Consider the following 26920-nt stretch of genomic DNA (forward strand, 5'->3'; position numbering starts at 1 on the left):
CATATAAGTGCAGTCGCCGCGTGCTTCTTTTTGAAAGGCAATATATTGTACTTTATTGTTTGGGTCAGAAAAAAAATTAACAAGAAACAACATCGATAAAGCAAAACCCCCCATTTTGTCCAGATTTGTATGAAAGTAGTCGCGAGAGAAAAGCGTGTGGGGGAGTAGTGTAATACTTGTTCTGGCGTAAGGTCAAAATAGATTAAATTTTTTTTAACTCGCACACGCACATTACTCAGTTAGTGGTGTTAGTATAGTGTATAAACTGTGCCACGTTGGCGGTGTGTTCTTGATTTTTTTGGAAATGTTCTACGCGCCGAAAGAAGCCTACCCAAAATTTGTTTTGAATGTTGTCCCTGGTCCTCTCCATACACTTTTTTGTGTTTTCTCTTGTGCATTAATACTTGCGACATCATCGGGGGTATTATTTATGTTATCGTGATCTTATAAAATGCCCAGAGCAAGTGCCAACGCTTCTCTTTTAAACGCAATAAATAAGTTAATAATTTAAGTTGATGTTGAGTGATGCGATTGCTTGCTTACTCCCCATTGACGGACAAAAACAAAGAACAACGTACCGAAGGCTTCAGGGACAAAAAGCATATACGTAAATACAATACAGCTAGAATTTTAGTGTGCAGCATGAGCCATGATAAAAGAAAAAAATGTCACGCCTTTCGGCAAGCGACGAACTGGTCGCGGCGGAAAAGTTAGCTCTCCGGGGCAACTCTTCTTTTCATTTAGTTTGTTTGTTTGTTGCTATGTTTTTCCTCCTTATTCTGCTCCGTCTGCTGCACCTTCTCTCCGTGGCCCTACTTGCCGAGCAGTATCTTCCTGGTGGCGCCAAAGTTGAGCCCGGCCTGGGTAGCGCCCTTGTTCGATCCGGCCTGCAGCCCGATCAGGCCCTCGCCGGCCCGCAGCTGCTCCTCGGTAAACTCGCGCCGATTCTCCTCGGCCGGCCGGGGTCCCAGGTACGGGCCGCGGAACTCCGGATGCTTGTAGCACTGGCGATGGGATGAAAAGAAGAAGAAGAAAAAAAAGAAGAGCGTCATTCTAGTGTCTATACTAAGCGACGGTAAACACTTACCGCTCGGCCAACGGCAAAGATGGTCGTCGTGACGAGGGCAACGTTTTTGCGATCCCACAGATCGGTCGTCTGGAAGAGGTCGACGTCGGCCACGCCGTACTTGATGCACGCCTTCTGGAACCTGCGAAGCAGAAGTACACAGTTTTAGGGACATGATTGTTTTGTTAATGGGCTTAAATTAGTACGTCTACTGGTAATTTTTTTTGCAAAGACCTTGATATGTGTCTTGATAGACAGCTACGCTTGTCCGGATGTGCAGGCGCAAGATGATTGGATATAATAAAAGGTCCATCAAATGAACTGATCGAAGCAATTCAGTATAGACACATTCATTTCGCTCCTGCACAAACGTTCCGTAAATTGCGCTTTCACTAATAGTATCCCATAAATCAACAAACACAATTCGACACCTCCATCAGTCGATCTCCAACCGTGATGGCCATAAAAAGGGAAGCCCGTTCCGGCATCTACAGCATCCTAGAGCTATTAGACAACAATCAGAGCATCGAAAGAAAACCTGATTCGGAATGACCGATGACCCTGGCTTCACAGCGGCAAGCAATGTCCGACATTCCCCAGTTGCGTCCAATCGATTTTTTCTGGACCAACATGATGCAAAACCTGAACGAAAGCAAATACAAAATATTGATTCCATCAATGCCCCTCCCCCTCCTAGATCCGACCAAGACTTCTCTAGCGACACCTAAACGATGTAAAATCGATGTAAACCGTGCTGGACGCAGCAAAAAATCCGTTTTGTTTGCCTTATTTGTTGCACACAGCAACCCCGGGAGGATCTCGCGCACGTTCTCGCCACAATCATCGGTGAGAGCAATCGATAAGCAATGGAACGGGAGCGCATGCACGCTTGTCGGGGGCTGCACATCTCTCAGCGCAAGGATTGGCGGCGATAACGGGGCGATCTCGGACACCGGTACACCCCTTGGGGAAGGGGGAGAGGTTGACATCAACACGGTACACGCACATAGGGGAAACTGGGGCAAAATGGTTTGGTGGGGCGAAATGGTCATCTGCATTATTGGCAAATGAACACGTTTGCAATGACTTCTAATGATTGACAAGCATCAAATACAATGTTTAAATCTCACGATCAGCCTAAGATCAACCTGAGAACAACCATCAACCTGACCTTTCATAACCTAAGATTCCAAAATAAGTGCATACAATAGCAAATGAACAAAACACTTAAATACTAAACGTAAATATCTACTCTTACAATTCTGCCAAGATGCAAGAGCTTAAACCAAACCTTAAAGTCTAATGTTGTGGTTCCTTTTGCCCCTTTGTATTGATTTGTTTTGACAATTTTTTGTGCCCCATATGAAGCATTATTTTTTGTAATAATAACAAAAAGACGCATTGAAATGTTCTGCTTTACACAGACAAATTGCTTAGAAATTGCATATCTTAAAAAATAACCCCGAAAACATGCAAAAACGGGTTAAAACAAATGGTGTTCATAAAACACTCCAACGAGTTTATTTTTAGTTACGGAATCTTTCCTGTGAAATGGTGCTTTAATAAAGGGTACCCGTTTTGCCCCGCTTTCCGCTCGCTTTCCAGTTCCACAAACGCGCAGTGGCGCTGCCTCGAATGCGACTAGCGCGAACAGCGTCCACCTCTCGCGCAGCATGCGCTCCTGGTACGAATGCTACTCAGCGCGACCTGTTTCAATTTCAACACCGAGGGGCGCACTTTCAAAAATAGTCGCATTTGACGTTGCGAACGGGCGAGCACCGCAAACTGGCGGGGTCCGTCCGGCTGCAGGAAGCGATTTCACTAAACCGAGCGTGTCTTTAAGTGCACGACTTTCCGCAACCCCAGTGCGCACTCGTGCAAAGGCGGTGTGAAAAGCTCACATTTGTAGCAAGTCGTGTAGGAAAACTGCAACCGGTTGGCAGCGGTGGTGTTGTTACCGTCGCCTAACCAGAACGACGGTGCTGCCGGACAGAGAGTGCTCGAGCGCGAACGCGCAAAGCGGCCGGGTAGAGCAGTGGCACTGCCGGCGTGCCTGCGCGCCCGGTACAAGTGGTACCTTATTCGGCTGAATTGTTGCAATCCGGACCCGGGTCGAGCGTCGAAACGGTTCCTGCACTGCCGGCCGGTACGCTTCCGGGTCGCATGCGGCCCGGGTGAAAATGGTACTCGTTTCGACCGGATTTCTCGAAACGCTCGCGCTGGTTGTTCCCGTGCGCTAAAGGGCCCGCACACCCCGGCACACACGGAGAGCACACAAATCGCGTGTGTGCTGCTGCCGAACCGGCCCGGGATCGCCTCGCACTGCAGCAGCCAGGAAAGTGTGCATTGCGGGCAACACCCGTCCACGTCGAGCGCTTTTTGGCGCACTGACGACGCGCGTAGCAAGTTGTAGTTTTACCACGGTTTTTACCAGGGCCGCAGCAGCGCCAGCAGTCAGCACCGCTGGTCTAAACACACGCGCGCCCGGTTCGTCCAACGCGGACCGACGGTTCGCGCGCACAACGCTGCTGTGTTTGTACCAAAAACCGGTTCTGTTGCGACACGTTTGAACAAGTTGTAGCACGCAATCGCTGAATTCTACCAAGAGCGCATGAGCGACAGCGGGCAGCCGCAATGGGGGCGGAGCTACGGTGAAGCAAAGGCGACGGCCAGCCGCTGGTACCAGGCGCACAGCGTACAGTGCGTGACAAAACCAGCGGATGTGCACGAATATTTAAAAAAAATATAAATAATCTAAAAACTTTGGATTTGGAACTTTTTGACGCGAAGAATTGTTCAAAATTCAATGCAAGCTCAACAAGATTTTGCGAGAAGAGATTCGTACCATTCTTGAGCCTAAGTGTATTAAATCCAACCATGAAAGGGATAATACTATACTTTTTAAATTTAGGTTAGAAAACTGAAATTAAAGCCTATAAGTAAAAATTATGCCTCAGGCGGGTTATATTTTAAAAATAGAAGAACTGTCAGTTGGGTATGGCAAACACATAAAATAGACTAAAATGGCTGTACAAATAAACGAGCATGTGCACAGGACACATGCTAACGATAATATTGAAACCTTTCTCAGATAGGCCATCTGCTACATCTTGCTTGTTTCTAGCGATTAGCAAATCATCAACCTTCAGCGGTAAAAAAAAACTATGGTCGTGATCATCATATATGCGAGCAGTTTAGCAAAAAAAAAGTCTATTGCAACGATACGACCAGAATGCATTAAAAGGAAGATCAATGTTCTTCTCACCGTAGAACGTTAATTCAATAGTATATAAACTCTATTTGTGGATACGAAATCGAATTAAGTTTTCTTCAGACTGTAACAATATAAACTGAAATCTGAGGATAGTTTGGCGTGTCTTGTTGAAATGATTTCAGTCCCAACCGACAAACTCAATATACAGAATAAATTAATCTGAAAATGCGGTAAATCTTTCCTTGCGTCCACAACTCGGTCACGCACTGTACTAGGCAACCCCGAGCCAGCCGTCTGCGGCGAGAGCAGCTCCCGCATCGCATGCTGCCCGCGTACAAATGCGCACCATGTCGGCTATTTCCTGTTTTCAGAGCCGGTTTGTTGTTGTTGTTTTTTTCGCACATGCGCCCCCGCCTCCTCCTTTCTTTGCATCGTTCGATGTAAAAACCGACCAGCTTCGCCGAACGCGGCCCGCCGCCACCTGTCAAACGCTCTTTTCAGCGGAAACGGACCGGCGGTGTTCTTCAAATATTCCCGCCAGCGACGACGGCGCTGCTTGCCGGACAGGCTGGGCGAAGCGACAGCCTTCGCTCGGCATGCGCTCCCGGCACAAATGTTACCGCGATTCAACCGGATCCATGTAGCAAAATCACCCGCGGGTACCCAGAATTTACCGATTCGTGCGAAATGACAACTGACAAGCGCGAGTCTGCGTGGTCACGATGGATTTGTTTTGTGTGCCTTTTTTCCAACCGTCTACAGAGGGAAAGCACCGCATGCATGGAAACTCTACTCACTGATTAATGTTGTCCATCATCTTGTAGTCGCCCCCGGTGGTGTTGATTTTCGGCACAATGCCCGGCGACAGCCGGTTCATCAGCCGGCAGAGCAGGATGCCATCCCGCAGGCAGTCCTCGTAGACGTGGCCGGCCGGAAACTTTTCCCCGATCACCGTCTCGATCCAGTGCTGCGCTTCGCGCTCCTGGTCGCGATCCCGCTTGCCGGCGACCTGGGAAGGAAATGTGCAGCAAAATTCAAATATTAGCGTGTGTCCGTTGGGAGAGCACAGTAATTGGGAATTTGAAATGTCGGGTAAGAATAGAAAAATATAAATGGTGCATTAACAATATTTCTGCTATGGAAATATAAAGGATCGCAAATATGTTTGAGTAAGATTTGTTTCAAAGTAATCGGTGCTGTTGGCAGCCAAATTAAGTAAACAATAATTGATTTAAAAGGGAATTGATTTTTTATGTTGTTTGTCGACAGCAGATAATTCGCAAAAAATATTATTTCTACAAATAAAACATGCATAACACTCCAAATGCGGTAAATGATTATAAATAATGCTATCTACTGCAGTGCTGACGTATAATAATAGTAGCAAATTTATGCAAAATTAATTACCCCGTCTAAGTGCAATAATTCCCAATTAATTCCCTGCGCGCTACCTTCTCGCACGCCTGTTACCCTGGTTCCAAATGTACTCAGCTCAGGTTCGTGCCATGGAGACACGACGACGGCCATCACCGGTGTTCTCGGTAAGCGCCGTTTACATTGTCCGCGTTGCACGAGAAACAACAGTGATATTTAAAAAAACAATAATTTAATAACTTTATACAATTTCACACCACATTTCTACTGCCATGGATACAAACAATGCGCAAACAATGTTTTTATTTATTAAGTTTTTTTTTGCAAAATGCCTGTTATTGCTTCTCAAAAGCCTGCCATCCCTGCCACTTCCTTAGTAGACCTGCTTGGAAGAGGGCCGAACATCGGTGCCCGCATGCGACCCTGGTTAAAATGCATCCAGCGTGATTGGCAATTGTTTGACTACACGCGGAACCGGTTCGTGGTCGTCGTCCGCCGCAAAGGTTTCACGGAAATGTGTTGCGGTTTGTGGTTCGCACCGAGATTCGTTGCTGGAACACTCGCTTCTTAATTTACACACCAAAACGAATATCAAAAATAAAAGTAAATCGATTTCTGCTTTTGTTTTAGCACAAAAATGCGCACAGTTTTGCGAAATAAAAAGAAATGTACGATAAATGTTGTGCCGCTTCATTTTCGTAGACCCGGGCCTTTAGCCGTTTCCCGTGTGGCACGTTTACACGTTTGACCGAGCGGCTGTTGTGGTGAACATTGCACTACTTCCAACAGCCCAAACGTGCGATTGAGAGATTAATTGCGAGGAAGGAACTAACTAATATTCAAATTGCTGCAAATTGAAAATTGATTCCACCACAAATTACAGCAAGAACCCTCATGAGCTACCGGCAGAGCACTGTGCACTGTTTACACCACCGGCCGGCCAGCAGCGCCACTCGGGATTTATAGCAGTGCTAGCTCTCCGTTTGCATGCCGTCCCGGTACAGCTGGTGGCAGCTTGGAACTGACACGCAGCTTTAGCAGTTTGACACTAGGGTCCCCGGCGGCCGTCGACGATCGTTTTCAAAATTTGTCTGCGCCAAAATAAATCGTTAGTTTCGAATAATGTTCCGTTCTGGTGCAAGAAGAGGCATTTTTCTCCATTTTCTTTAACGAGCGGTAACTGTGTGTTTTTATTTTTTTATTTTTTTCTGGAGAGCGGCAACCATGCGTGGTTTTTCCCGCACACACTCTTGTGATGAGTTCAGCGGCCGCCCCCGGGTAGTGACCGCGGTTCGCTGGACCGCGGGGTTTTCGCGCTCATTTTCGTTAATTTCGCCCAAACGAACCGGGGTGGGAATGGGGCAGTGCAAAGTGTTTTCTATTAAAAATGGGTTCCATTTGAATCCTTCCCAAAACTACAAAAACACACACACACAAATACACCGTGTTGTGATCACTTTTGCAGTACGCCTTGAGTGTGTGTGAGTGTGTTTGTGTGAGAGGGAGTGGAAGAAAAATAGCACGTAAATAAATAATAATACAAAGCAGCTCGCTAGTACTGCGCCCGAACACGTTCCATGTTCACGGTTCGTTATTTTAAGATCCATCACGGGCGGTGGTGTACGGTTCCAATCGTTTCCCAACCAGGCAACGCCCGTGCGGTTGGACAGCAGAATGGGAGGTCGGGGGCAGAGGGTGGACGATGGGTTCCGTTTTGTTCTTCACATCCCACGCGCAACTTTCACCGCACACCCCCAGCCAGAGGTTATGCCCTTACGGCTTACATCCCATCTCCATCCCCCCCCCTCCCCCTCAGCGATACAGCACTAATCCTCTGAAGGCTAACGATCATCCGACGGTTAACCGTTGCGTCTTTCATGGCAGAAGGGAAATTAAGGTGACAGGCGTGGGACGCTCGGTTCAATCGATTTTATTTTCACTTCATCGTGCGTGGACGGCTTATTTGTAAAACTGTGCCTCATTTTTACGCTACTTGTCTGGGGCAAGAAAACTCCTACGTACCCTAACGTGCGTAGACCTCTCTGGGAAAACCTAAATAAATAAAAATCAAATTATAGTTAACTAATTTCAAATGAAAAACTTTCTGTCGATACGACGTTAACCATTCTAAATCTCCTTTTAAATATAATTGCTATGAGCTGACACATGGATGTTTCTCCAAGGCAGGAGTATCTAGTTAGAAAACCATACTAAAATTCCTTCCATTAGCCTGCACATCCATGCCGTAGACCGGGGGTCTCCAAACTTTCCAGTCCGCGGGCCGCACTGATCCACACATCATAAACTTTATAAACCAATATGTTTATTAAGTAATTTAACTGAAGAAATGTTATAGAGAAAATTGATGAACAAGTAAGAAAATCATAAACATCAGTTTGAATCCCGGGGACCTTATGTTAAGTGGGGAGTTGTCCAAGTGACCTGATATCTTTAATTCACCTTGCACGGGCCGTAGTTCGAAGAACCCTGCAGTAAACTACAAGGACGGTTCGTAGAATCAATTGTTATGAAGGGGTGTATCTGCTCAACATCTGCAATCTACCTCAATTGTAGTTTAATGGGACTAACATTTCTGTCAACTAGAAGAAGTTTTACTTAATGGCTATAGAACACTAACACTAGAAAATATCTGGAACATTAAAAAATAAAATTCAAAGTTTAAAATCCCAACGCTTGCGAAAAGACACCCCCCTTGGACAAAGCAATACTTCACAATGTTCCAAAAATTGTTTACTTATGCCAGTGTTGTTTTGCTGTTCTGCTTGCGCTCGAACAGCATTACAGCGGGCGTAACATTGCTTCAAATTAATCAAAATTTCTAGGACATCCCGAAACCTCACGGTCCCCGCGTCAAGGGGACCTAGAGGAACCAGATTGATGCATTGATGTCACACCTCAGCATCCGTTGGAAGCATGCCTGGGAAACTGCTAGCATTGGCAAATGAACGGCCAACGGATATAAACAAATATGCAAGCTGGGAAATTAACTTGTTGCAACATCGCCGTCCCTGTCCTGAGTGGAGAGGGGGCATGTTGCCGCCAATTCTGGATGATGTCATTGAGGATAATATCGTGCACACACACGAGCGTGACAGATAGTTCCGATTAGCGCCGAGATGGACCACCACCACACAGGATCTCGTGCGTGTGTGCTGACGATTAAATTTAGTATACGATCGCGGTTCATCATCATCATCCACATGCGGCCGTGTGGCAGCTCCAATAAGGTCAATCGTGCAGGTCCAGGCGTGTTGACGTCACTCGCCGAGTGATCGTTGGGAAAATCCGCTATCCATTTCCTTCCGTCTGCTTTACATGATATTTTTTTTTTGGTTTTGGAGATGTTTGGCAGTGTTCAAATCTTTACGAGCTCAGAACACATCAATGTCAGATCAATTTTTACGGGTTTTCGTTTTTTTTTTTGAAGATTCAAATTCAAAGTGATCACGGACGATCAAGTTGTTCCTTCAACACCAAGGGATTACAAAATATGAACTCATGTGAGCTCGTACAGAAAATCAGAATCCCCAAACCAGTGCCGAACATCAGAAGTGTCATAAATTTTTGAAAAATTGTTCATATGGTTGGCTTTTGACTTTGGAAAAGGTTTGGGCCTCTTTTCCCATTCCAACCAGTTTCCACGCACACCACGAGCGCATTCTCCGCAAGGCACTGCAACGGTTTCCAATTCCATCCACTCTACTGCTTTTCCCCACATCCGATCTCTGGGCCCTCCGCTCTTTCCGCTTTCCAGGTGGGTGTTGTTTTTCCGTTTTGGAATTATGGATGGTCGAAACAACTGTTCGCCGGGGAGATCGCGGTCCATGCCCGCTTACCACCGAGGAAAACCACCTTGCGCAAGCGCGGCCGCGCGCGACGCATCCATGCTTTGCGAGAATAATCCGCGCGCGATCTTGCTGTTTGCTGTTTTTTTATTGTTGTTTTTCCCCCTCCCATTTGCTATACCATATCTTCGCCTGTCCGTGTTCGAGGGCTTCCAATACGCCACTCCCCAACGAAACCTCACAACCGTGAAGCCCGCACGATGGTGAGTGTGTGTGTGTGTGTGTATGTGTCTGTGGGGAAGATGGGGTGCGAGGATGCGCACAACAACATACTCGACCTGGCCTAAATGATCGTTTGGGCATGAGTCGCGCGCGACGAGGGTCCGGGTGTGTAAAAACACATCCCGAAACGACACGCGCCCTGGATCACACGCTCTCACCTCCCTCACGGGGCCCACCCCGTCGACCCGGGCGCCGAAAATTCTGCCAGCCCGACACAAAATTCGCCCACCCTCGGACGATCCGGCACAGTCTAGCGCAGGTCGGCGTACGGCAAACATCTTGTTCGGACTAATTCGGTGCTCAGTTTTCCACGAATTTTTCGGCACGACTGTCTCTGTGTGTGCTTGTGTTAGTTTGCGCGTGTGTTGTCGGTAGTGCTTTGTTCGAGCAAAGCGTGATTTGTTTGCGTAGTCCGGTGTGTTTTCCGGTGCCTAACATCTTTTGTTGTTTACCTGCGAGCAATCAACCAAATCAATCAAATCTTCAAAAATGGCGGTACGTGCACTGGGCGGTGTTTTGGAAGATATTGTGTGAAGATTTGAGATCCTCTCGCGGATGTATGATCTGTGGAAAAGATCATTGCTTTCTTCAACCACCTCCTAGAACCTCATGCCCAAACCCATCACCATCCAATTCTCCAAAACTCTATGCCCTAATCAACGCATTTTGTCATCTTGGGATATCTCATTTTCTTGGAAGGAACAACATCAGGGAACGATTGTCATGTGGTTTTCTACAGACAGATGTTATGTCTAAACGTACGACTTGGTTTTTGTAGCTTTCTTTCTTCGCTTTTCAAGCGTAAGTTTTTCCGATGCCAAATCCCCTTCTCCAACGGCCAACAACTTTGAATGCCAATAGCTTGGTGCGCATGCGAATTTGCAATCCAAGTTTGAGCTAATGGCTTCTGTCGAAACAAATGCATTGGACAGGTTTGGCCCCACTCGTCCCACGCTTGCGGGAGGAGGGATGTCACGTTTCCCTTTGCTGTCCCCATCAGGCAGTATCGGTCAATGGTCCGAGAAGGAATAAAATTAGCCGACCGAGTCTGTCTTTTTTTCGTTTTCAGCCCCGACGGAAGTCGTAGGCGTTCATTTGGTGTCCGCGCGTTGTTGCGCCTTTTGCAACAGCCGCTCGAGCAGGATTTTAATAACAATACGATGACGTCAGTGCGACCAGGCAAAGCGTACGCTGGCGATTCGCCGTTGGAAATCAATGTACCGTCGAGAGGATATCAAAATGGCCCTGGCCGTTGTAGATGCCAGCGGTAAGGCTAATGCGTACCACTTTTAGAAACGATTTTTCACCCCTAAGACCAACGTGCTAGGGGGAGGGCAAAGCATTAAACGTTTCTCCAAACGCTCCAGGTCCGGAACGAGCGATTTGCGACGAACCGCCATTACATGGATGCGGGCGAATTCTGAGGAAATCTCTCCGTTCCGTCCGGTAGTGCAAACACATCCGTTCCGCGAACGATGTGCGGTTCTATTTTTGGAAACCCGGCACGTCCATAAACTCTCCGTGTGATGGAGAATAACATTGCCATCAAGCTGTTGGAAAATTCCCATTCACCGATCGGAGGGTGGGCATACAAAAAAAAGCACCCAGACGCACACTGCACTGCGGTTGGAAATTCGCGAATGGATGCGCGTGTTTATAGCTTTCTGGGTTTTATGACCTTTTTTCGGCTGCTTTCTGTGCTCCTGCCGTACTCCACAGCCCCGCAACAAGGAACAGGAAGCCGAGGTGCTGCAGTGGATCAGCGACGTGCTCGGTGAGAAGCTGCCGCCCGGCCCGTATGAGGACGTCCTCAAGGACGGTGTCGTGCTGTGCAAGCTGATCAACAAGATGGCCCCCGGCTCGGTGAAGAAGATCCAAGAGCGTGGCACCAACTTCCAGCTGATGGAGAACATCCAGCGCTTCCAGGCGGCGATCAAGAAGTACGGCGTGCCGGAGGAGGAAATCTTCCAGACGGCTGATCTGTTCGAGCGGCGCAACATCCCGCAGGTGACGCTCTGCCTGTACTCGCTGGGACGAATCGTAAGTGTGCTTGTGGTAACGTTCTGCTCGTGTTTCCCAGTTTGTACTGATCCTTCGCCTCCGCCCCAACAGACCCAGAAGCACCCAGAATACAACGGACCTACCCTTGGACCGAAGATGGCGGACAAGAACGAGCGCAACTTCAGCGAGGAGCAGCTGCGTGCCCATCACGGCGAGCTGAACCTGCAGATGGGCTTCAACAAGGGTGCCTCCCAGGCCGGCCAGGGCTCGTTCGGCAACACCCGCCACATGTAAAGGCTGCTGCCCAGCTTCCAGGGCACGGTCCTTTATTGCCTATCTATTAGCTGTATTCCCGCGGGAAGTGTGTTTGGTGTTTTCTTTATGTACAAAAACAACTCGAACCAAAACAACAACAACACCCTCATCGTACTCTTCTATTTCCATCACTCATCGCTTCAAAGAGAGTCCATTTTTTTTAAATATCATTTTGCTCATCGGGCAATCTCCGACCCAACCACATCTTCGGAGGATCCGTCATCGTTTGTGCATCATTGGCTATTTTTAGGAGTTTACAGAAAACCGACAACCCTCACCATCGCCCATACATACGTACGCCCTCGCCCTGCGACCCCAGCCTACGACACCTACGCGGCCTACGCGAGAGCACCACAGAAACCTTCATCGCTAAGGACGCGGCCGCGGCGAGGATGTCTATCGCGGTCTTGGAGGGCGAATCCATTATTTATTCTTTACGAAAAACAAACGAACCCGCGGTCATATTTCATCGCGCCACTCGCGTCCAACACTTCACTCACTCCCGACGAAGCGAGCAATGCGAGAATGCATCGGCAGCCAGCTGAACGTGACTGATCGGCTGACGGTGACAGTACGTTGGAGATTCGTGGGAGATATTCGGTGAAGGGTTTGGGCGCGCGTGTGTTGTAAATGTGTTTTATCTTGTGCGCTTTCTTTTTTACGGTAAAGCATCTCGTACGTTCCCTTGCTTTCTGGTAGCTCTATTTTGCATTCGTATTATAAATGGACGTACGGACTATAAACGAATAAATTATACTCTGTGACAACTAAGTCACCGCTCTTGTTTCGCGTTCTATCACTCCTCCGGCATGATTCCGGTAGAGCTCAAGTAGGAAGAAATCTTTTCAGCGTCGGCAATAACATTGAGCAGTCTCAGGGTCCGGTTGCATCACCAGATGGTGGCTGAAGCTACCAGCATCATTAGTACTCCCGCCTCCACGACCTGTGCTAACTGTACGCATCCGACGTTGATGGGTGTTGTCGCTGAACTCTTTACAAATTACCGTCACTTAATTATCAGTTATCAGTCCTAGTAGATAGTTACACTCCCTTCTCGCGCCGCACTATTATCACCTGTCGTTCGCCAACCCGTGTGCCCACACGTACCACACACGGCCTGCATTGGAATTGCGCGAACTCATGACCTCCTCCCTTATGAAGGGGCAGAGTAGTTGCTTCCGCCAGTTCTCGGCTCTCCTCTTACCGCTCTCCTTTGCTAATCGTGGGTTCAGTTTTCTGATTGGAAAAAGTACTAATTGCATCTTGTGCGTGTGTGTGTGTCCATGCATGTGTGTACTTGACAATATAAAGCCTGGGAGCAGGGTGGAGCACGTCATGTATTACGCACGTCGGAGTACAACGTATCAAGCGATAGAAATCTCTAGAAACCAATTCCGATTGGCGCACTGGTGGAGCCAGCCGGGGTAAGGTCACTCCAAACAAACAGATCTATAAATCCGGACGACCGAAACGATCATCATGATGAGATATGTGTACAGCTGCCGATGTGTGATGTGCCGTATACTAGGCCGGGTGGTCCTACGGTTGCCCCGCTCTCCATGTCAAGGTTGAGCGTGCGGCCTTTCGGAAAGATAAACATAGCACGAACACATCCCGGGGTCCCGAATTTCTTCACCACCGTTGGCCAAGGTTGCTCGCCAAGGTTCGGGTTCGGACCGTGTTTGAGCCAGCTGCTTCGAATGGTTCATATTTTAATCGATAGCGGGTTAGCGCGTTGCGCTCCAATAAACGCGGGATTAATTATTGTGCGCGCGCTTCTTCAACCTGAATGGTGTGCCGATTAGCGCACCATGAAGCAGTATGGATACCTTTTAAAGGGATCAAAAATTGAATAATCCATCATTTTGGGTTTTGGATAATCGATTAAGAAAAACTCCATACTCCAAACTTTATAAGTTTTAAATTTTATAAAAGTTATAATAATAAATATCCATCTATTAACAGAATCTTCTTCTTCTTTGGGCACAACAACCGTTGTCGGTCAAGGCCTGTCGCCAGTACCACTAGTGGGTTAGGCTTTCAGTGACTTACTTATTACCATAGCAGGATAGTTAGCCCTACGTATGGGAGCACGTTCTATTCGAGGCTTGGAGCCATGACGGGCATGTTATTAAGTCGTAAGAGTTGACGACTGTACCACCAGACTGGCCCAATAGAGTAAGAATGCTTAACAATTTCATAGCATGAACATCTTCTTTTTAACCCATCTAAGGTTAGCCAAAAGCCATACGAATGATTAAACAATTATTGTGAAAGATTGTAAATAAATCTTCCCTTGCATGCCAACATTGCACGAAGTTTCCGTAAAGCCCATTCGGAGACTAGAAGAAACAAAATAATATAACCTTAGAGCAGCTGAGCCGATGCTGTGGTTCTCAGCAGAACGAACCACTTGAACACACTGACCAACCTCACTTGTCACGCACTATTGATCGCCCCGTTAGCGATCTAATCCCCGCCAGGCAGCCGATGCCTGGCAACCCCTCTTGGCACGAAGCGCACCTAACCCTGGCGGCGACAGTAACAACAGCAACATGCTCCCCAACATTGTCATAAGATGCGAACATCGTGTGTTGCATAATTGTTTCGCGCATCACTACGGGTAATAACCTTCGCCGGTACGGTGCTACTCACCATGATCAGCAGTAGCCGAGCGGTTTGCCCGCTTTCCGCTGGCGCACCCCCGGTGGTGCATGATGAAATCAAAATTTAGCAAATCCCTGCCCCTTCGTGCCCCCTTCTTTACTCAAACCAGCAGGTGGGTAGCAACGGAAATTGGAAACTTCTTGCAAGCCCACCTCCCGACTCCCTTCGGCCATCGATGACATCTCTATGCTGGTTGGAAGTTTGGCACCGGTACGAAAGCCGTTGACCTTTCTGGCCGTCATGCCGTCCGAGTCATACGATCCGGATGCCGAATGTGCAATCGATGGCTGATGACCCGAAACCCCGGGCGCTCCGAGGAGAAGCAGGAAAAAAACGCGGCCAATTAAACGCGGCAGGCATGATGATATGCGGATTAGCACCCCCGCCCTCTACCTCGAGACGGATCGAGCTTGGGAGACCTGGGTGGGATATTTCACAAACATTGACACGGTTAAGATTACGCGCAAAACGCGACATCATCGTAGCATCCAACTTCCAGCAGCAGCGGTAAACGGTTCTAACGGATCGGAGTGGAGTAGCAACCGCTACCGTTGGTATCTAACCACACATGAGGCACAGCTCAGGTCGGACCGTCACCGCAAACACCAGCGCGAAGGGAAGGGATGGATTTCTAATGACGGGCAGGTTGTTCTGACCAGCCTCCCCGGGCGGTGGGATGGCGCGGGAGGGTGTGTGTGTGGAGACTTGCATGAGCAGTGCCGTTCGGGCCTGATTGCAGTGTTTCCACGCTCACACCGGATCGCTCACCCCAAGGTATATATATATATGTGCACGCTTATATAAATCGTGCCTCCAATGGTGCTGGGCTTTCAGACGTCGCTAGTGCCCGCGGTTTAGGTTGCTGCTCTAGGCTGTATCTAAGAAGACGTGCCTGCAGTGCAGTAGAACGGTTCTGTGTGCGGTACTCGACAGTGCACGTGCAGTGTCTTTAGGCCACAAAGTGAAACAGTGTTACTTCCTCGTAAGTGTTTTTCTTGGGAAATTTGTGACTTTTGCAGTAAGTTCTAGTGCGTTTGGAGAGAGCTTTTGTATGTCCGTGTGTGTATATGAGTTGCCCTGAAATAAACGGGCATTGCATCTTTGCAGCACCAACTACAACCCTCTCAACTCTCAACCGTGTGTGGAACCTACCCCGTATCAGAGATATTCTTCATCCCGAATTCGTCCTCAACCAACACACCAATGTCTGCCGCGTGCTGGAATGTCTGGAGCACCGTCCCGCAGTTGGTGCGCCTGTTCTGGATGGTCAGCCTGCTCGCGCTCTCCCTACCGGCCGCCTCGGCCAACTTCGAAACGAAACGTACGCATCGCTTCGTACCAAACCATCCGGCCATTGCCATTTCTAACCGCGAACCATTGTTTTTTTTTGTATTTCTTCTTCATACGGCACCGATCCACAGCGGAGTTCATCAAGACATGCCGGTTCGATCAGCCAGACTTTGTCGACTGTTCCACCGAGTCCGTCCAGGGACTGTTTGACAAGCTCGTTACCGGTAAATGATTTTGTTATAGCATTATGCCCACCAACAGTGTTTGTACTTGCATGGGAGTGTGTGTGTGAGACAGTGTAATTAAATTAATTTCCCTCCACGAGTCGGTCGAGCTGGACAGCGCGCGTAACGCGGCAAACCAGTACTGAGAAATAGGGCCAGCGATTCTTTTCTCGACCTTCGAGCGCTATTTTCCCGCGGCCGAGATCGCGGCTCCAAACGTGCGGCTCGCTGCATTTGCGATGCGATTCAGTGCACACACGATGAGGGGGAGGTGATGGTGAGACACGTTTTTCTTTGCTCCGGCAGGGCCTTGAACCAAAACTTCTGCCACTTTTCATCGTAGGAATTTCACAAGCATCCATTTGCCGAACACAACCTGCAACCGATCCCGTTCGCTCGGGTCGTGTTCAACAAAAGCAATCCCACCCACCCGCTTACGCTCCCTCTTTTAATTTAAATTTAAATCTCACCACATGTGCGCAAAGGGTCAGATATGTTTTTCCAAAAGCCAACAAAAAACCAGCTACCCACTCACGCGAATTGCATTGCGTGGCGTGAAACCGGTTGGCTTGCTGCCCAGCACAAAAATCGAAAGACCGAATTTTCCTGTTCCACGGGCGTTGGACGATAAAGTTTGACAGCACGTTAACTTATCGTCCGGTTAGCGTAACGGTCCCCGTAAAGTCGTTTCTGTGGCGTTCGCGAAAAACTGGTCGCGCCTGCAAGACGCCACTACGATCGAGCGCCAAAGTGGTGCAAAACGGCTGTCCGCCTGCGTTCGGAGCGTTGGCAGCCGTAATGGAGGTCAATGCAAAGGTGCACCCCACTTGGCCGGCTTGTTGAACGGTAGGGGTAAACGGTGCGCGTGACACGGTGACCACAACATACCGCACATGTACCGTATGCAGTGAAACTTGTGGCCCATGTTTGGGACTGTCGAACGAGCGCAAGAACCTCGGCCACTGACCCTATTAACAGTAGCTGCTTTAAGAAGCAAAAAGGCAATACGCTCAGGCCACACTAATCGCTCTAAACGCTTCTAACTCGCGCTAGGCATCGAAGGGCTCGAGCATGTCGGCACGATCGACCCGATGAAGATCAGCAAAATAAGGATCCTGCAAGGTGACGGACCGGTCAGTGTCAACGCGTCACTCTCCAAGGTGGTGGTCACCGGTTTCGCCAGCACCAAAGTCCTCCGCAATGTGTAAGATAGGCGATCACTGACCGATTTGTAACCGTTTCTGCCAATGCTAACATTCGAATTCTCCCTCCATTCTTGAGCACAGCGTCAGCAGTAAGGACTTTGGCTGGGAAACGCACATCCGTCTGCCGAAGATGCGGCTCGAGGGCAACTATCACATGCAGGGCCGCATACTGGTGATACCGCTGAACGGGCACGGCAAGTGCTGGTTTGAGCCGAGTAAGTACAGGGTACCCACGAACTTCACCGACGAACAAGCTCCATGTATACATGTACTTTTTCCCTCCCTTTTTTCAGGCGGCATGGACATCATTATGCGCACCAGCACCGACCTGTACCAGAAGAATGGGCACGTGTTTTACAACGTGACCGGCACGAAGGTGGACTACACCATCTCCGGCCTGCGCCTGCACATGGGCAACCTGTTCGAGGGCGTGAAGGTGCTGGAGGACAGCACCAACCAGTACCTGAACGACAACTGGCGCCCGGTTTCGGAAGCGCTCAAGCCGATCATCGCGAAAACGATCGAGGACATCCTGCTGGCGATCATGCAGAACATCTTCCACCAGCTGCCGGCCGACTACTTTGTGGCGGATCTGCCGCGGAGCGGCGGCTCGTAGGGGATCGGATGCAGCTCCGGTTGCTACCGCGTGTACATACAGCAATGGTGACACAGAAAATTGTACTTGTAGGCTTTTAGGAGCAGGATTGAACAACATAGTTGTATTAAATGTTAGCTGAACGTTAACGTATGCCTTCGTTTCGCTGGGTTTTGATTTTCATTCCGATAACTACAGCATAAGAAACAAAGCAGGTAGGTTAAAGAAGGTTGATTAGTCAACACTTGAGTTGATAGAGTTTAATGTAGCTGATTTCTTTCAACCACATATTGTCTTTGGTCTGCTTAGAGAAAGATAAGTATATTGCACTATTCTGTTAACTACGAAGCTGTTCAACTTGATGAGTGACGGCATGTTATCTAATTTCGGTATCTTTCTTATTGGTAATCTACTTGCTAAGTACCTCTACCAAGAAGGAATTGTTCATGGAATGGAAGGAATAATTGACAAATGAGAAGCCGTACAATCAGACAACATTTGGACAACTAATATTCGCTAAGAAATTCTAGACTTTTCCAGTCCAGCCACCCGATGTTTTTTTACCAATTACGCGGCTAGACTTGTAATTAATTGATTTTGTTGGCATCTATGTGATGGTATTGCGAAACACTTTCTAGTGTTGTAGTAGTTTGTGCATGTACATGCTTCTTTTCAACTGTTACTAGCAAAGAAGTTACAGTGTAGAAAAATAATGTGCACACCCACACGGTAACAGAATCATGGATCAGCAAAAAGTAACAGCACTACAGTCGAGTTGTGTCAGCAATATTGAAGAGGATTTCAAGGGCAAGAATATGAACTCATATAACTATCCAGAATTCTCGAAGCTAGAACGAAATTTGGTATAGGCCAATGTGGATTTCGTCTAGAAGAATAATTCCACTGCAAAAGTGTGAAATGGTGGTTTATTGCGAAAGAAATACATCAACCAGATCTAAGAATGTCGTCACAGATCAATTTCTTCAACATAAACTGTTTTTTTTTTTTATTTACAAGGGGAAATGTTTTATAGAACATTCCGTTCCATTTCCAATTCCCGTCATGCTATTACCATATCCGAGCCTTTTATGTCTGTTGATGGATAACAAATTCCGGAACTATACCTTTTATGTACTAACTACTTTACTTAATATTTTGATTTGTTTCATATTTTTCATTGAAACAACATGAACATAATTTGCGTTTCATGCTTAGATCATTTGTATACCTTAAAAATGGGACGTTGTACAGTGAGTGTTGTGTGACTGGATTCTGAATGAACAGGACATGTGCACAATTATTCGGTACTTGTCCTCGAGGCAATATTAAACGAATTCTTGGTATCGAAGCTCATTTATCTGAGCAATAATCAGAATAAACAAATGTTAAGAGAGGTATTTGTTCAGTATTTAGATTTGCTGAAGGGTACATAATAATGAAAAATTGTGTAGAACCAAATTTCTTTCACTATTCACTGCACGGCACGATTCAAGCGACCTGCTAGTACAGTATAAACATTCTGGGAGAACTTTCCGCACGCTAAGCAAATTGAGTGACTAAGCCGATTTTTCAACTAAGCACTCGAAAGATTTCACGTTTGAAACGGCCGAAACCGTTTACGTCGACACAGGATGGATTCAAATGTTTATAATTGTTTCGTTACCTCATTTTTCACTCGTTGAAGGGTATGATTTTAGACTGATTTGTAAGAAATCAAAACTCTGTTCAGTTTGTTGCATACGCGTGTTTGCCATTTGCTCGCCACTAACGGAACCGAACCTCGTCCCATTTAAACGCTCTGCCCGTAACGCTTCTTCGGTACGCATGCGATTCGATCGAAGCGCCGATGCGATTGAACTCGATGCACGGGCATGTCGGATCTGGAGTTTTTCAGGTTGAATTAGGTTCCAAGAGAAATTGCTTCTTACTTCATATCCGCACCAGCGCATGCATTATCGATCGTGCAATCATTGCTATCATGCACCGCGGTGCATCACCGTGACCCATCGATCGAGTCTCCTCCCATCCCCCCCCCCCACTTTCTGCATGCGAATTGCCATCAAAGTGCCATCATTTTCGCATTTCCCTTCAGCAGCAGGCCCGCAAAACGGTATCGTTGTAATTATTCAGCGCAGATTGCACGATTGCTCTCGGCATTCAGTCGGTGGAAACGCCACCCAACCGAAACGACGCACCGGGGTAGGAACGGAGGGCGGCAGGCAGGCAGGCAGGGAAATGATGTTTAGAGTGAAATTTATTTCTCACATCCGTTCCAAGGCAATGCGCTGCACGGTACGGGGTGCCGATTTTATGCGAAGCATATGTGCGCGGCGTACCTGTACGACGCGCCCTCTCCAAGCCAGTTAACGATCGAACACATAACCATTTCTCACTCACATAAGAAATATCCGGTAGACGTACAAGTACACAGCATCCTTTCTCGATCATAAAAACGAGTAACTGGGGTTACAGTTCTAAAAATAACGTCAATAGTTTCAACTCCCCCCCTCAACGCCCAACACCTACAACACAGCCGTGAGAAGGCAACCCCATTCGGGCGGGCGAGAGTAAACCAAAAATTTCACACCCATCGGCACCCCCGTTCCCCTGGTTGGAAAATGCTGGAAATCTTGGTTTGTCTGCGGTTAAATTTAGAACGGGCAAACAAGCGAGAACGCTTCCCTTTCGAAAGCACGCACGCGAATTCAGTGCGCGCCAAGCTTGTGTGGGTGAGCACGAAGAAATTCGTTATCATTTCAAACCCATGCTCTATACGTTCGCACACCATCCAAGTCGAGCGTGTCACGGTGAATGGTTAGATTGTGAATAATTCATTCCATCTCTTCCCGTGCGTGCATCTTAATTAGAAAACGTTCGTCTTTTTTGCGCGGGCGCGTAAGTGTGCCTGCCGTGGGCAGCGACCGTTTGATGCGAGTTTGAACTGTTCTAGTGTGAACGAGGAATGGGAATGAGGGACGATGCTCGATGCTGCTCGTTACGCATCTGTAAGCTGCTCCTGTTTTGTCATTGCAAATGGAAAAAGAAATAATGGCAGGAACGGCACGAACAATGACAGTAGCGGTACCACAGAGATGAGCGGAACGTGCATGAAATAAATTGATCATAGTGCCTGGAGGAAGTTTGCCTGGCTGGTGCCAACGTTTTGAAAAGTGTAAACAAAATATAAATGCATCTGAAATTGTGTTGTGTAAATTCTAATCTCATGCATGTTGCCTGCATTTCCTGCCAACGCAACAAGCTTAGGATAAAGTTTACACTAGAATAAGAGTAAATAGGGTAACTGTATCAGTTTTCGGCAGGCTAGTGCAGCAGCTTCACAAAAACTAAATGTTTTGTTATTTTTCATGAAAGAGATGTTATTTTGATTAATAAACTATCGTAAAGTATTACTATTTTTTACTTGCCGTTTCAACACATTTTTTTAGAAATATTCGTGAAAAGGTAAGCATTGGCTTTGCTCCTATTTTCGGCAGTTTGTTCCTATTTTTGGCAGGCTGTGTTCCAATTTTATTTCAAATTATTTCTGCCGAACTAGTCAATAATATTTGATTCAAACAATTGGTTCGGTGCTGAACCTGGTTCTCTTTTAACATTCGTTCAAGCGACTGATCGATTAGCTCAGCTCGTAAGCCGACCGGTTGACACATCACTAGTACAGCGTTCAGTTCCCAAACATGCATCGTAACGCCGCGCGCGCTTGGACTAATACGTATGTGTCTCTGCTCTGCAAAAATGCTTTGCTTGTGTTCCTTTCTTTCCTTTATACTGCTTGGAGCGTGCTTGCATGTGTGTGCTTGTGTACAGCAACTTTTCTTCCCTTTTCTCACCGAGTGACTCATACGTGTTGCTACCGAACCTCTATCCTATCTCCTCCCACCTTCCGCTTAATGAATGAATGCAATCCTTCCAGCAGCCACTTTAAAACGAACCCAATGCTTTAATTATGATGCGCGCACGGATGATACTTTGCAACAAAAGTAGTATGTATGAATATGCACAACACCATCTTAAGTGCACCGTGACACACTCAACCACACATAAGGGTATGGAGGAAGCTTTCCCATTTGTCGCCCTCCATTGCACCGTTGCGTCTGTGCACGATTTTGTTTTTTTTCCTTCCCCCATTATATGCAGATCCCCGTCGTCTTATTCGATGATGCGCAAACAGGGATGCATTAGCGACTAGTGTGTGTGTGTGTGTGTGTATTTGTATGTGTTTGTAAGCCGGAAAACTAGCGAAAGGTGTGAGCTGCGATGATTGCCCCGAGGGCGCGTTTTGCTTTTTGCCGAGTGAGTTTGCCGACAGTTTTTCACGTGTTAAAAACACACACATGAGGCTGCGGGGGGGGGGGGAGAGCAAGAGATTCACACTCTTCATTTTGTTGCAGGTAAAGGCTCTGGGCTGGGGAAGAGTGGCAGAAAAGACGGATGTAATTGTTTTCAAAACAATCAGTGCATCCCAACTGAGAGCGATTTCCCAATGCGTTTCGTGTACGGACGAGTGGAAAACTCCCTCTAGAGCGTTGGCAGTGGCTAGGGGAGGGTAGGGGAAGGGCCCACGGCACAGCACGAAATCGTGCGGAACTGCGGGTGCGCTTTGCATAGGGCCGCGGGCATGCGAGCGAAGTGGCGGCTCCGGGAGGCAGTAAGCCGTAGTAAGACAATTTCCAGCGCAGGGTAGGTGTGAAAAACGATGTGAAATGAGATGCGTTGCGGGATGAGATGGAAAGGTCCGTTAGTTGGTTATCAACCATTCTTTTCCCTCGCGTTTTCCCTCGCTTTGCCGTTTTGGCTGGTGGGTCTCTTTCATCGAGCCGTATCTCGCATCCGATTTTCATCACGGGCGTGCAATATTTCATCAAAAAAATTGCCGACGCACGAAAGGTGGGGATCACGGTTTGGGAAACTGTTTGCATCGTTTAAATTTAGCACCCACGGCCAACAAGGGGGAAGCTTGAAGAGGATGGGGAGGGTAGTTGGGAGCGCTAAAACATGTGCTTTTGCACTGCGGCATGACTCACGACGGTGCGTCGATTTTTCCAAAGCGCACCGGGCTGAGCCGGATGGGTAAACGGCTGGCGGTTGGGGCGCAGCCATCATTCCACAAGCTCATCAGTTTTGCCACCGGCCATACGACGGCCAGTAACGGCGACTAGGACGCGGGCGGGACCGGTGGTTTTGAGAGGACGCATAAACAAAGCGGCTTGGCCAAAAGGGATCGGAGACGCTTGCGATGCTGATGAGTCAGCTCGGGGCCTGCTTGGAATGGCACAAGGCCAGAACGAGAGCGCGCGCGCGCGCGCAATCAGACGCACCGCACAGACGCACGTGGGGGAATGTGCGGGAGTGTTGACGTGGCCGAAGGTAACCAAATCGTTCAATTTTTAGGTCGAGCGAGCGTCCTAAGTGTCCATTTCCCTACCCGGTGGGGGGAGGTTTACCTTTCCGTGTATAAGCCGAGACCTACACTATTAATTACAGCTGACCCGAACTCGCCATTACGCGGGGATATTTTTAGCTTCCCAAGACCTTCACTACCTGTCCTAGGGGTTAAAATAGCAGACTCCTTAAACCGTTCGCTCGGTCCAGCGTTTGGAGGTGTAAATGCTACGCCGCCCCTCAATGTTAAACCAATTTGGCTCCCCCAATCCATCGCTAACTGATGCTGGCTGCACTGTCACCTGCCTAACGGGTGACCAAATATGGTCAAACTAGCATCGGAGGGCGGAGTTTTAATCAGCTCGCGTTCGATTGGACCAGTTTCGCCAGTGCACCTACCTGCCACAGTGGACGTCCAGGCATGATGGTGATTAGGCTGGTCGGTAGTAGTGTGAGTCTGCCGCAAAAGGGTGCGATGCGATTCTGCGTAACGCTTCACTCTCGGTGGCTCAGCTGTTTGTCGCACGGGTTGATTGATGGAGCAGCAGCGGCTCGCTACCTGCTTGGAGCTGGAGCTGGGAATTTGTGCCGCACGTGGTCGGCGTCTTCACACGATCACACAAATGCTTTGCTTGCTTTCACAGGCAACACTCTGGATAGGCACTACGACACTGCTGGGAGGGATGAAAATTGGGGATGGTAAAGAGTAAGCAGGTGCGACGCGGTTTGATTTTTTTTTTTTGGTTTAAGCCAGATCGCCTTAAAAGGACTGGATCCGATTCTGATGCGTGCGTGACGGGATCTCGTACACTGTCCTTTCTGGATGTCTCTACGCACGGATCACGCACACCTGTAACGTCTAAATCACTGTACACACAAAAGCGCAATCACGGACACACTCTTGCAAGAAAAAATCTTATTGGAGCATTCACACAAACAGCGAAGATAAACAAGATGGTAGAAATTAGTACACCGTGGGTAGTGACGCTACTGGAGCACGCAGAATAAAATACAAACAAAACTTCGGGAAATAAACAACAACAACAAAAAACAACCAAATGCGAATTACTACGGGTAGTGATTGCGGGCAGCGGCAAATACTGAGACTACTGAGTGTGTTTGTTGTTTACGGCCGGTTTTGCGAACTGCTCAAGGCAACGGCTGAGAACTGAATACGCGCAAACGGTGGAACGCGTGCCGTGTTATATATATAGACAATCAGGCCGGCGCGCGGGGAACCATCCGAAGATCCGAAGCATCTGCCTGCAATCGCACCCGGAACGCACTCCGCCGTCCGCACCCCACCCATGCGTAGTTTATGGGTCATCTACGCTTCAACACGCCGCGGAGCAGGAGAGGATGGACGCGCTAACTATCCACTACCCGGCGGGATTTCACTAGGCAGCACCACACTCTCCTCAGCTGACGCTGGCTGCTTCCAGGCTGCCCTAGCACGGTCTCGCACTCACTCTCGCACTTTTGGAGCACTTTGCGCAAGCAGCTGATAATGGGTATGCAGCAGCAGCAGCAGCAGCAGCAGCAGCAGCAACAGCACCAAGAGACTTTGAATTTGAATTCGATCCAGCCTGGGGCTACGCATAAACCTGTACGGTTCCGGCCGGGTAGGCGCGGAAGGGCGAGTGATGATAAAACGGATTGCACCGAAGGCATCCAATTCCTGCACGTATCTGGCTGAAGCGCTTGCAACATGATCCACGCATCGTACGCGGTTTGGTATTTATTAGTTTGTTGTTTTGTTTTTTTTTTTTGTTTTTGCTTCCTCTCTCCCAATGTTTGCGTGGAGAAACTCGCCACTCCGGGAGACTACGGGGTTGCACACCGAGATGGGATAGCGGATATGGAGAGGTGCCAGAGGGGCAGTACAGAAATCAGAACGTTCGTTGCGGACACCTTTGTCATGCTAGGTCGGCTGGAATAAATGCTCCGCAGCCCGCTGGAGCATTGGGACATAAGCTGTACAGCTAGAGCCGTTTGGAACAGACATCTTGGAGTCTCTGCCACTGGGTTCTTCTGTGATCTAGGAAGCTCACGGGAAGGCATGATGCAGTGCGCTTTTTGCTTGCACACTTCAATGTCCTCCAACTTCTTACATTTGCGTGCTGGCTCAAGCGTTGTGGCTTGAGAGTGTGGATTAGTAATTTGTTTTATACACAACGGCTTATTTACCAACGAAAGCCTCTTGAACAGCTAATCTGTTGTTGAAGGGGTAAAAAAACAATGTTCCCAAATTGAAAACTGATTGCCATTTTTATTCAACTCATATGAACAAAGTTATTACTGCACTAATGAAGGTACTCCTCTGCATGTTGGAATGCGCATCCGATTAATGGTGCAATGAACAGACCTAGCTACGAACAAAAAAAATCAAACCAGACAGTAAACAATACAATAAACTCCAATTGTAATGCTAAAATGCCATACCCAACATAAGCTCATAAGCTGGTTGATCAACTTATCAACATTGCGATTGCGGCTCCGATATCACGATCATTGAGAAATTAAGAAAGTAAAACTGCTGCCGCTGCTGCTGCTGTTGCTGCTGCTGCTCCGCACGAACGGCCATCAATTTCAAACGCACGATATCGCTATCAATCAACGGTGGCGCGTGAACAGCGTGTGCGTTACACGCGAGCGAGCGAGAAAAAGAGTGCGAGCAGGAGAGAAAAAAATGCACCACTCGACGATAGCGTTAATCGATGGTTTATAAAAATGAATATCGCACAAATCAAACCCGCTGGTGCATATCAGAAGTTCAATGTTATGCGTGTTGTGCGATAAAAAGGGGCATTTTGCTTTTGCCGGAGGCTTTACAGTGCCGGTCCAGTGCTGCTGGTTGTTGAGTACAATTTGTTCCTGGTCGTGCATACTTTACACTTACGGACAAAATATTAGTTTGTCAACCGTTTATCCGGGTCTTTGGCTGAAGAGATACAGCTCAGCAACATGTTCGTCTTTCGAAATGCTATGTGAGTTCTGACGACTCATTCGCCTGTTTGAAGTATCGATTGTGCAATTAAGCGCTTTTTTAGATAACAAAATACTGCTTTTCAGCTCCGACACCCAATTTAGCAGCTCGATGTTCTAATATATACTTCTGCTTTAGCTTTCCGTAGTCGTAGGTTCATGGGACTGGGTGACTGGCCCCGCGCCCTCGTGACCGTTTTGTTTAGCGTCGGGTTGCCCCCCCCCCCCCCGGAGTTCAGTCCCGGTTTCTCGGGATACCCACCCCCCTCTTGGTTCGCCATATGCCACCATCCGCCCAAGGGGTTGGGTCAAGCCCGTGTACCCAAGCTTGGATATGTGGTGACACATGTTACCACTCTGAACGACGAGGACGTGTCGGAATAGGAGTTGGATGGGAGAGCCTGTATTATCCCTCACTGGGGTTTCGGATCCCATCCCATTACAGAGTAATATATACTCTATATTACTCTCTCTCTCTCTCTCAGAGTAATATATA

The 26920-nt window shown here is 48.0% G+C and overlaps 3 protein-coding genes across 13 annotated transcripts; 2 read left to right on the forward strand and 1 right to left on the reverse strand.

Annotated features, from left to right (window-relative positions):
- Positions 1-24: 24 nt before the first annotated feature.
- LOC120906707 (muscle-specific protein 20-like) lies at positions 25-24633 on the reverse strand. 7 transcript variants are annotated; one of them, XM_040318588.1, is made up of 5 exons: positions 24512-24633; positions 23839-24110; positions 5078-5289; positions 1088-1208; positions 25-1004 (listed from the first exon to the last, which is right to left on the reverse strand). In XM_040318588.1, the coding sequence occupies exons 2-5, from the start codon at positions 23860-23862 to the stop codon at positions 813-815; spliced, it is 549 nt and encodes a 182-aa protein (XP_040174522.1). In that variant the 5' UTR covers positions 23863-24110; positions 24512-24633; the 3' UTR covers positions 25-812. The 7 variants fall into 7 exon arrangements, with proteins under 7 accessions (XP_040174522.1, XP_040174520.1, XP_040174521.1 ...); XM_040318586.1 differs by having other exon boundaries at positions 23839-24113; positions 24509-24632; XM_040318587.1 differs by having other exon boundaries at positions 24509-24631.
- On the forward strand, positions 9977-12833 carry LOC120906709 (myophilin). The gene is made up of 3 exons (XM_040318593.1): positions 9977-10237; positions 11462-11782; positions 11855-12833. Exons 1-3 carry the CDS (start codon positions 10232-10234, stop codon positions 12035-12037), a joined length of 510 nt encoding a protein of 169 aa, XP_040174527.1. The 5' UTR covers positions 9977-10231; the 3' UTR covers positions 12038-12833.
- LOC120906706 (protein takeout-like) lies at positions 15527-18192 on the forward strand. 5 transcript variants are annotated; one of them, XM_040318583.1, is made up of 6 exons: positions 15527-15774; positions 15833-16046; positions 16147-16239; positions 17293-17443; positions 17526-17659; positions 17738-18192. In XM_040318583.1, exons 2-6 carry the CDS (start codon positions 15929-15931, stop codon positions 18058-18060), a joined length of 819 nt encoding a protein of 272 aa, XP_040174517.1. In that variant the 5' UTR covers positions 15527-15774; positions 15833-15928; the 3' UTR covers positions 18061-18192. The 5 variants fall into 5 exon arrangements, with proteins under 5 accessions (XP_040174517.1, XP_040174518.1, XP_040174514.1 ...); XM_040318584.1 differs by having other exon boundaries at positions 15527-15753; XM_040318580.1 differs by having other exon boundaries at positions 15527-15743.
- Positions 24634-26920: the final 2287 nt, after the last annotated feature.

The sequence above is a fragment of the Anopheles arabiensis genome, chromosome X, assembly GCF_016920715.1.
Source record: "Anopheles arabiensis isolate DONGOLA chromosome X, AaraD3, whole genome shotgun sequence".
Classification (NCBI taxonomy): domain Eukaryota; kingdom Metazoa; phylum Arthropoda; class Insecta; order Diptera; family Culicidae; genus Anopheles; species Anopheles arabiensis.